This window comes from Solanum pennellii, chromosome 10 (assembly GCF_001406875.1).
Source record: "Solanum pennellii chromosome 10, SPENNV200".
In the NCBI taxonomy this organism is placed as follows: domain Eukaryota; kingdom Viridiplantae; phylum Streptophyta; class Magnoliopsida; order Solanales; family Solanaceae; genus Solanum; species Solanum pennellii.
This window is the reverse complement of record NC_028646.1, coordinates 1,791,287-1,802,112: the sequence shown is the minus strand read 5'-3', so window position 1 is coordinate 1,802,112 and position 10,826 is coordinate 1,791,287. Positions and strand designations below refer to the sequence as shown.

The window sequence follows — 10,826 nt, the reverse complement described above, 5'->3', positions numbered from 1 at the left end:
CGATAAACTTTAAAACCGGACGAAACCGGACGAAACCGATCGATATGCAGCCCTATTGTAACACTCTGGAAGTTCCATGACTTAGACTAGAGCCTCGTCTATCTAATAATGATCAAAATGATTATTCTAGACCTAGACTAATGTAATAAACTTGATTTAGAAGTATTAGATCCTAAACGTCAAAGGAAGACCTTGACGTCCGAAAACTATTGAAATGGATTTAGTAAACGTCCTTGTGTTTTTTGAAGATTTGCGTATGAAGTATAAAACTCGTAAAAAGACTTTAAAAAGATAAAATAATATTTATAGGGTCAAAAAGTTTAGTTACGACTACCCAAAGACCACCCAAACGGTCCTTGAGAAGGACCCGAACATTGGCAAGCAGCCTGCCAAAGCAGCCTGTGTGCAACCTAGATTTGAAGGCTGTCACGCGTCGCGCAACCAACACTTGGCAGGCAAAAAGTGTCTCGGGATGCGGGGCCTTCACGGGGCTCATTGCCTAAAGTTGGTTTTCAGAAAAAAGATTTGAAAGATTCGTTCGCGTCGTTTTTAAATCAATTTGACTTCACAAAAAGACCCAATAAGTGAGGGGTCTTTTTGATAATTTAGGGGGTGACTATATATTGATTTAGGGTTAGTCTTAAGTCATTTTTACCCATCCAAGTCAATTCCCCAAATCACTCTCACTTCTCTCTAAATTCTCTTTCTACTCAACCACCATTGAAGAGCATTGGAAGCTTGGAAAGGATAGCCAACTTCTCAACTTTTCTTCTCTAATTTAGTGAATTGAGTCATCATTAAGTATGGATTCTTCACTCTTGATTTTCCTTTCCCCAACAGGTCCATTCAAAGTTGATTTTCGAATCACCCATTACCAAGGGTTTTCCTCTACATATGAGTTTCCTTCTAAATTTAAAATTGATGATTGATTATGACGAATTGTTGAGTATATATTAAGTATATATACTCAGCAATTAAGTATATATTGCTGAGTAATTAAGTATATATTGCTGAGTAATTGATGTTGATTAATTGAAATTTCATGTGATCCATGACCTTTCCCCAATTTCCCCAAATCTTAGATTTTGGTTGATATTGCTGAAAGATGATGGGGTTATGGGTTGATATATTGGTGTTGATAGTATTGTTTCTTTATGGATTCTTATGCAACATGTTTTTATTGGGTTTTGATCTTGGAGATCCTATTGAATGAACCATTTTCCTTAATCCTAGATCATGAATTAAGTTTGATTGATTAGTGATGATACAATTGACTTAGCTCTTGTATAGATTACTATTATGATGTTATTAAGTATATTGATGGGTGAATATGATTGGTTTGATGGTAAGATGACTTATGAAGGTAAGACGTTATGATCTTGAATCCTTTACTTTAATGATGGTGGTTTATACTTGATGATGATGTTCAATTGAGGTATTATATGTGATTAGGTTAAGATGATGATGATTTGATCAATATGATGAAATGTCTTGACTATGTGAATTGTGTAATCATGTTAAGGGTATGATGATACAAGGTGGAATATAAATAATTGTGTGCCTTACTACTATATGAAGATGATGTGTTGATCTCACAAATGAGGGGTTGTTATGAAAGGGAATTCTCATGCCATATCTAAATGAGCTAATGACATGATATACAAGGGTCATGATTAGTCTCCTATGGCCTATACTAAGATATGAATTTTAAGAAAGGCTTAAAGACATTTCAAAAAGGGACCTTAGCTTAGCACCAAGTGAACTAGATATGAGAGGTGTCCCTTCCCAATGTGGAAAGGTAGGTTCACAATGATATTACAATGCAAATGTGCATAAAGAGGGTCTCTAGTATATCTCCTAGTTCTTAAACTATGTTGCCCACATAGGAATACTAGCTAGTGGATCCACCTAGAATGCTATGTTTATGTTTTGGTTCTACCTTGGCAAGTAGAACACCTTCTTTCGGTATAGGGTTTCATGGCACCGGATTCCATGTTTAGCTCACATGATCTATTGTTGATTAAGGCGATTGTTCCTGAAAGTAAAATGAATGAATGAAGTAATAAAGGTGAACACTAACTAGGATGACTTAAGTGGTTCTACTTAGTGTAGGTAGGGGTATGAGACTCTATCTATGCATTGCACAAGTTGGCCTTGAGGATGTTGTTCTTGTGTTATTATATACTTATGATATAATGAAATGTATATATGTTGGTTCTTATGATGAACATAATATTGGTCTAAATTGATATATATGATGATGACTACACATGATGTTATGTTATATGAAGCAAGGCATTATTTATGGTTCCTCTTCTTGGTTACTTGATTATGTGGGGTTATGGGGCTTCATTTTGTGAACTACATTAAGTGTGTTATATTATTGTAACATATAATTAAGAAAATAATTGTTTACTTTTTAAAAAAATAAAAATATTCTTGCTATTTGTGACACAAAATATGTTGGGTTGGGCCAAACATAAAAGTCTATGTGGGTGCCACATAACCATGTGGGCCCAAAACAAAATGGTGAAGTGTAATTTGTGACATGCGGTAACCTTTTTTATTTTTATATATATTTAATTTCAGATGTTTATTCTAATCACAGAATATATTAATTTTACTTATTTATCTTAGTTTTACTGAATTTTCTTCGTATTTATGATTTAAACTAAGTCAGCGTTTAATTACAGATTTTGATAATTTATCTTTAGAAATATGTTGACCACGACATTTGATTAGATTTAAAATTTTATTATTTGCATTTCAATTTGACCACGAAAATCAAATAGAAATTTGATGAGGTTTTGAAAAATTATCTTCAAATATTTATTTGACCATAAAATTTGACTGATTTTAAAATTTTATATTGAAATATTTGTTTGACCATGATTTCATCGCAATCCTTTTTATTCTTTATTCAAATTTTGAATCTATCATCTTATCGCGACTCTTATTCATTTATTGAGACTCGGAACAAAAAATATGAACAAGCTTACACAGACAGTGAGACCGACTAAAACTTAAATAATAATTAGTTTTAAATAATATGTTTTTAAAAAAAATTAAAATCATAATAATTAAAAAAAAATACTTTTAATACATGTAGTAGTATATAAATAGTTCCTCATTCTCCTTCTTCATAACAAGAAGTTTTTGAGATCCCCATTTTGTTGATTTACAGTTTTCAATTCTCTGAAATCGTAAGTTGTTTCAGTCAATTTTTTCAATTATAGAAAAACCCAGTTCAAAAATCACCTCAGGTTGAAATCACGAGATCCCCATCTTTCTTTTGCCCCAAGTTTTACGTCTTCAGAGCCATTTTTTTTTCCATTTTGTTGTTGATGATTGATTTGCAGTTTTGAATTCTCTAACATTGTAAGTTGTTTTAGTCAATTTTTTCAATTATAGAAAAACCCAGTTCAAAATTGAAGTTCTAAAGGGATATATGTATATATATTTGTTCAAAAATCATCTTAGCTTGTTGAATTGTATGTGTTGAATTGTATGTGTATAGAAGAAGAAGAGGAGATTATTTTATGGGGTTTTAGAGAAATTCTGTTTGAATCCATTTTTTTCTCCGTCCTTGTTCTTCTTCTTCAAAGCGATTTTTATAGTTTTTAATTTTGTGAAATTGTAGGTTGAAAAAAAATGTCGAAGCAGAGAAGCAATGACATTGAGATGATAGCCGAGATTTACGGCTATGGAAGCATAATGCCTTTTGGTGCAATGCAGAGAACCAATGCGGAGGAGTTGAATACACAAGAGAATGAGATCAAGGGGTAAATGTTTTATACTGATTATAAATTGTTGAAATGTTTTGGAGTCTATGTGTATGTGTTTGCGAATCAATTATGTGTGACAAACCATATGTGTGTTTGCGAATCAGTTATCAACAAATCTTTGTTACTTGGGCAAGAAATATGTAATGTAAAAATCTACATGCTTATTGTTGATGATGAATATTGAAAACGCTGTGAATTTTCTGTAGATATTGTTATCTTTGCTGGCCTTGTCATTTGCTAATGTTAAACTTTTTTTTGTGTATGTATATTACCATTGAAATGTCAAACTCGATGCAGGACATGTGTTGATTGGTGCCAACAACTATTCTCTGTTTCAGTGTTTTCTTCTTCTTTTAGTTCGATTGTTCTCCCCCTCTTTGTTGGTAGCTTCCACCATCAATTCTATTATCAAACCTCTTCGTTTCTTTACAGTTTATAGCTAAACTTGCCACAGCATTCGTTCAATTCCTTATCTGAATCTCATTCGTGTAAAACTTGCAGTTTAGGACAGGTTGAAAATGCAAGGAAGGGTCAGAAACCAGATGAAGCCAAGTTGCAGGCAGTGGAGGAACACATGAGCAAATGCGCTGACGCCCGGAGATCTAAAAATTGGATGACCATGAGAAAAGCTGCGGAAGCAACTACTTGTGAAGCTGATGCATCTCCTAAGGTAAAGCATCTTTAGTGGTTACATTCTGTGACAAATAGGAGAATGAAAATTCAAGTGCTGATATTGAATTGATCACAGCTATTCGCATGTCGAGCGGAAGCTCATTTGAAGCTGTACCAATTAAAGGATGCTGAATTGTGGATTCGTAAAGCTAGGACGTATGAGCTATCTGCCACAGAATGCCGGTCAAAAATTTTTGGAATGCTCTCTGAAGCATACATATTATTTGTCCAAGCTCAGATTGACAGCAGTCTTGGAAAGTGAGTATCAGTATTGCATAGGTTGTAATATAGAAATAAAAGAGGTTCAGCCATATTATGAATATCTGCAGGTTTGATGATGCGTGTATTGCCATTGAAAGAGCTGCACAAATTGATATTCAAAGTGCTGAAATTACTGGTAAACTCAAAAACATGAGGCTGGTGGATAAAGCTCGTACTCATGGCAACGAGCATTTCAATTCTAAAAGATATGGACAAGCTTGTAGGGTTTATGGGGAAGGGCTCTTTCTTGATTCTTCAAATTCAGTTCTCTACCACAATAGAGCAAATTGCTGGTTTAAGCTTGGAGAGTGGGAAGAATCTCGGGCTGATAGCATTCGCGCTCTCCTTATCCGGCCACAATATACTAAAGCTCTTTATCGAAAAGCTGCCTCAAGTATCAAGGTGACATGCCTTTAAATCATAATTGCTTCTTTTTACTTTTTCCGCAAAAATCATAAATTTGTTCATATGCAATGCATTATAGCTGGAAAGATGGGCTGATGCTGTGAGAGATTATGAGTTTCTGCGGCAGCAACTTCCAAGTAACAAAGTGGTTGCTGAAAATTTATCCCATGCCCGAGCTGAATTAAGGAAGTCACGCAGAAAAGGTAATTTCATGGTGGAGTTGGTTTCAGATCTTGACAAGTTCCGGGCTGCGATTGCATCTGGTAGGCTTTCCTGCATCAGTCAGTATGTTAACCTCTTCCTTATATCATTTTCTATATAACTCAACAAATACTGTAGGTCAATCTGTGGTCTATTTTGATGAATTATCCAACCCAGAAAGCACGTGGATGTCCTACATCATGGATACCTTGAACGCCAAATATCCTTTAGTAACTTTTCTCGAGGTAAACAATCATAGGCAACGAGTCGTGCTTTTCAGGCAGACGGGAACACCTAGACTCTAAGCTGGAGTATTATATTTCTTACAATGCACAACAGGGGAATGAAGAAAACTCATATTAATTTATTTTTTTTCTACTGAAGGTGGACGTGAAACAGAGTCCAGCGATCGCTACAGCAGAGAAAATTAAAGTAGCACCTAGGTTTAAGCTTTACAACAATGGCAGTCGTGTGGCGGAAACGGTTGTGCTAACTCCAGATTTGTTGGAGTTATTGATTAAGAACACCCTCGTACTCCCCCCCAGATGGTTTGGTAATCTTTTATAGCCTTGTGTATGTAACGATCCAGAAAAAAAAATTTAATAAATAAGACTAAATAGGTATTTAAGGGCATAATGGTCTTTTCGCGTATTAATTAAAATAAACCAGGTTTTTATTAATTTTTAATTATATTTGACTAAGTCTTGAATTAGTCTCCTAATCCTAATAGTTCTCTCTCACGTTCTCCATCTTCCTCACATTATTTCTGCCAAATATCAACAGTTCTTCATGCTTGAAGAACTCACATAAAATTTTAAGAAAAACAAAGCAATCAAAAAAATATTAAGTCAAAGAGAAGTTGTTCATTGAGTGGTGTGGACGTCGAAGTAACTTGGACTGATTTTGGAGAGAGTTTTGGGTAGTGAATTCTTCGTTTGAACATCAATAAAGGTATGTGTTTTCTTCTCTCTTGACTCCTTTCCCAAGAGGCCCCTTACGATTCAAACTATTCATCTCGAAACTAAGGTTGTTCCCCGTTGCATGCCCCTGTCACTAGCTCCCTATGATCTTAGGTTGGGTATTCTTGTTGGTAGAATTTAGGGATACTTGTTTGTGGTGATGATCTCGTTTCGAGTATGTGTTTATGACTATGTGTTTATATTTTGTGTCTTTTGGGAATATGTATGTAAATACGTATGTATTTATGCAAGATTGTGATCATGAATTTGAGTTTTTCTTTAGCATGCTAATAGCATAGAGGTTATTCGTGTTTTGTGTGCAATTAGATGCTCTTAAAATCGTATATTCACATGGTTGAAAGACTATAAATTCTAGTTAAAACAAATGATCAAACCATCCCTCTAAACTTGTCTTAAGAACTTTAACGAAAGTATAAGAAACAAATGCTAAATTAACCCGTTAAAATGATGTACAAAATTGTGGAGTAATGTCCCAGAACCTGGAAACAAGTTGTAGAGGAATTCTGGAAATTTTGAACAAAAAAATAAATAAAAAAAAATAGGTGAGGTCTGCAGGGATCGAACCCGAGACCTCACCAAAGTAAGCCAAAAAAAAAAAAAGAGAATGTGCCAGGCGGGGCTCGAAATGGGGGCTGGGACCAGCGAAATTCGCTGAAGAAAAAAACGGGGGGCTGGGGGGATTCGAAATCGGGTGCTGGAAGAGGAAGAAAAAGAAAAAAAAAAGAGGTGCTGGGGGCGGGAATCGAACCCCCGACCCCCAGTTCGCGAAAAGGGGAAGAAAAAGGGGGGCTGGGGGCGGGAATAGAACCCATGACCCCCAGTTCGCGTAAAAAAAAAAAGAAAGAAGAAGATGCGAGGCGTGGTGTGGGGATCGAACCCACGACCTCAGCGCTGAAGGGAGGGCAAAATATCAAGGATATAAAGGTGAGGCTGTGGGGGTTCGAACCCACCACCTCACAGCCTCCTCTCTTCAGCGAAAATTAAAAGAAAATCAGGGGGCTGTGGGGGTTCGAACCCACAACCTCCCTATTGTAGTAAACTTAATTCTAAAAATCAAAGGGGTTGTTGGGGCTCGAACCCCCAACCTTTCGGTTAATTAATAGTAAAAATTAAAATAGAAACTTTATCCCTTCATGTGAATATTGTGATTTAAATTAGAATTCTAATAAAATAGAATATTAATTCTTTCATGTAAATGTTGGAATTTAATTTAGAATTTTATTTAAAATAGAAAATTTATTTCTTTCATGTAAATGTTGAGATTTAAGTTAGAATTCTAATTAATATAGAAAATTCATTATTTCATGAAGATGTTGAGATTTAAGTTGGAATTTTAATTAAAATAGAAAATAAATCATTTCACGAAGATGTTGAGATTTAATTTAGAGTTCTAACGTTATGAATATTAGAAATAAAATTAATGAAAAATATAAATGATATCCAAGTGATTCAAGAGTCGGGTTCCCGTACCCAAACCTCCGTAATGATACATAAGTCATACGTGAGTAAAATATTCAAGAATAATGCCATCTACTTAGATAAAAAATCGAGATCTTGGTATATATACAAGATACATAAGTCTTGTAATACATAATCTTAGGAAAATAAGAATCACTTAACGAACTATAAATGAAGCCTCATGGCTTGTATGTATAGACACATAAGTTTAACATACGTTCAAGTATAAGTGAACCTAAGATATACGTAACGAAATGAAGAGATGAACATCCACGTAATAAGAGGTGAGTAACTATGAAAAAATAAAGGTGCTAATAATGAAGAATGTAGTGACAACATGACGTGAGGCGAATGTATATGATGAGAGCAATCTCAAATGAGCCTAAGTAAATATTACCAATACGTACTCACCAATGAGAGTGTAAGATAATGAAGAGACCAGTCTCTATGAACACTCTAATGAAAAATATTGAGTTTAAAACACTTAATACAAATGATGAGATGAGAAATCATCTATTGAGCGATGATGTCCTCGTACTAGAAGCCAGCTTCCATGATGTATGAGTTGAATGTAATGGAACTTTATACTGAGCACCGATAGGCTAGCTATGAGCGGTGATGCCTTCTTTCGGGAAGGGCGGAGGTTCACGTAACTCTCATGAGATGAGACTGTCCGGCTTGCCGGGTATGGGTCTCCATATATCTCCTAGTCTTTGAACCTATATTGCCACTATAGGGATCTGGCGGGGTTAAATTCCCATAAACGCCAGCATGTTATTGAATCACTTTGGCCGGTGATTCCACCTCTTTTCGGTGTGGGGGAGACACTGGATTTCATGATGCTCACATGATCTATGTCGGTTAAAGTTAAAGTTCCCAATGAATGAATGAGGCCAGCCTCAAATGAATCATATAAAGAAATGAATGATACCAAAGGTGTTAGGATAGGATAATCAAGAGGTGAGCTAGATTCAGGTAATGACATTAGGTTATTCCTGATCATTGCACAGCAAACCCGATGAAAGTCTTAAACTACATCCTAGGTATAGCTGGTGTTCGCACTGGCCTATGAATGAATTAAAATGAAATATGTATGAATGAATGAAGCAGACTCTGTGTTTGCTAAAGAAGGCTCCCTAGTTGAGGTCCCATATGTTGAGCCCTCATTTTGGAAAGCCTTAAGGTCAAGTCTATGATAACAAGGTCTCATGACATATAAATGAATAATATGAAAGAAGCTATGTGTTATATGTTATGTGTTATATGAAGATATTATGTGTTGTGTGTCATACGATAACTATAATAATGCATGTCACTCTCATGGCATAACTTTCCCAATCTCAATTTGGCAAGTCCACTGACTTGACTTCCAAAAATCATGTTGTTAGGAAAGAGCTATTCTTCTCATGCATGTCCCTGGTGTGTGCTTGCATATACCCATACTTAGTACAAGTGTGTACTAATTCCATACAAACATTTACTTTTAGGTGTACGCACAGGTGGATGGTAGAGCGACAGGTTCGTGATTGCAGCTATCCGGACGTCGGCATTCATCCGGAGTTTGGTAGGTCCTCATGCTTCGAGGATGCTACTGTTTTACATTCTAGCGTAGTTTTAGAGTTGAGCTAGTGGAGCATGTTCCACTAGCGTTTCTTTCCTGTTTTGGTTCAGACTTTGTATTGGTGCTATTTTGGCCGATATACAATTAATACTTAATGAATTATTTCTTTCAGTTGCTTATCTCTTAAATGTTAGATGGTTGATGATGAACGATTACGAAATATAAAGAATATCTAACAAGTATGTTTAATGAATCAAAAATTTTAAATTTTCCGCTAAAATTAACCTATGTAAAGTAAGAATGACGTAAGTAGGCTTGTTTGCGACCTCTGAGAGGTCAACGACGCCGGTCTCGTCTGGGGTCTAGATTCCAGTCGTGACAGTGTATTCGTTCACTCATTCCCCATTAGTGATTTTGCGGCAATGTATAGCTGAAGAGTTAGAAAGAAGAGAAAGTAACTGTGCTAATTGGAGTTAAATAAACATGTATACACAAACTACTATTGTGTATGTCTGGTGAATAAAAGTTGTCATATTTCCCTATTCATTTGTCTTGTTTCAAATAGAGAGTACTTTATGCGACCTGTGGAATTACATTAGATTTATTCTTCGACGTATACGTATTCATTGTGTTACTCTATGGTCCCTCAGCCCTATCTTGGCAAATGAATATCAGTTTCGGAATTACTTGCCCAGAGCGGGAATGACCAAATTTATCTTTTACGTGCGCTATAGTCCATGAATTTTGTTACGACCTGATAAATGGCGTGAGTTTTTCCCGAGTGGCAAACAGATGAATTTCAAAGTTCAAATGAGTCCCAATGCGGGAAAAAACTAAATTTATCAATTTTTAATGTGTTATAGTCCATGAATTTTTGGCGATATGAAATTTTTACTTGTTTTTTTATTAAATTTTTTCATAAAAGTTTGTTACGACCTAATTAATGGTGTGAGTTGGTCCCACGGGACAAATAACCGCATTTTAAAGTTCAAATGAGTCGCAATGCAGGATAAACCAAATTTACCGATTTTTGTATGTTATATACTATGGATTTTTGCTAATACGTGATCCTGACTTGTTTTTTGCTTAAATTTTCAAGGATGTCCGTTACAACCTTATCTATTAGCATGAGTTGGTCCCGAGGGGCAAATCGACATATTTTCAAGTTCAAACGAGTTCCAATGCAAGGAAAATTAAATACTCCATGAATTTTCAATGATACTTGATCCTGACTTGTTTTTGGCCAAAAATTTTCATAGACTTCTGTTATGATCTTTGAATGGCGTGTATTGTTTTTGAGAGGAAAATAGACGCATTTTCAAGTCAAATAAGCCCCAATATGGTAAAAAACAAATTTATTGATTATTTGTGTGCTATAGTCCATGAATTTTGGTGATACGTGATCCCGTTTTTTTGGCCTCGAGGAGCAAAAAGACACATTTTTCAAGTTCAAATGAGTTCCAATAAGGGGAAAACCAAAATTGTCAATTTTCATGTATTATA

At 35.4% G+C, this 10,826-nt stretch overlaps 1 protein-coding gene across 3 annotated transcripts; it reads left to right on the top strand.

The window, feature by feature from the left end:
• The first annotated feature begins 3,111 nt into the window (after positions 1-3,111).
• Positions 3,112-9,405, top strand: LOC107032215 (TPR repeat-containing thioredoxin TTL4-like). 3 transcript variants are annotated; one of them, XM_015233802.2, is made up of 9 exons: positions 3,112-3,203; positions 3,641-3,782; positions 4,287-4,455; positions 4,534-4,715; positions 4,787-5,120; positions 5,203-5,386; positions 5,463-5,569; positions 5,709-5,877; positions 9,250-9,405. In XM_015233802.2, the coding sequence occupies exons 2-9, from the start codon at positions 3,652-3,654 to the stop codon at positions 9,270-9,272; spliced, it is 1,299 nt and encodes a 432-aa protein (XP_015089288.1). In that variant the 5' UTR covers positions 3,112-3,203; positions 3,641-3,651; the 3' UTR covers positions 9,273-9,405. The 3 variants fall into 3 exon arrangements, with proteins under 3 accessions (XP_015089288.1, XP_015089287.1, XP_027768425.1); XM_015233801.2 differs by having other exon boundaries at positions 3,138-3,378; XM_027912624.1 differs by having other exon boundaries at positions 3,138-3,378; positions 5,709-5,897; positions 9,250-9,374.
• The last annotated feature ends 1,421 nt before the right edge of the window (positions 9,406-10,826 follow it).

Bases quoted from the DNA above. Each gene is read 5' to 3' on its own strand.
- LOC107032215 (XM_015233802.2), top strand. From the start codon at position 3,652: ATGTCGAAGCAGAGAAGCAATGACATTGAGATGATAGCCGAGATTTAC. The intron at 3,783-4,286 runs GTAAATGTTTTA...TAAAACTTGCAG, and splicing joins CAAGAGAATGAGATCAAGGG to TTTAGGACAGGTTGAAAATG. The intron at 5,121-5,202 runs GTGACATGCCTT...AATGCATTATAG, and splicing joins AAGCTGCCTCAAGTATCAAG to CTGGAAAGATGGGCTGATGC.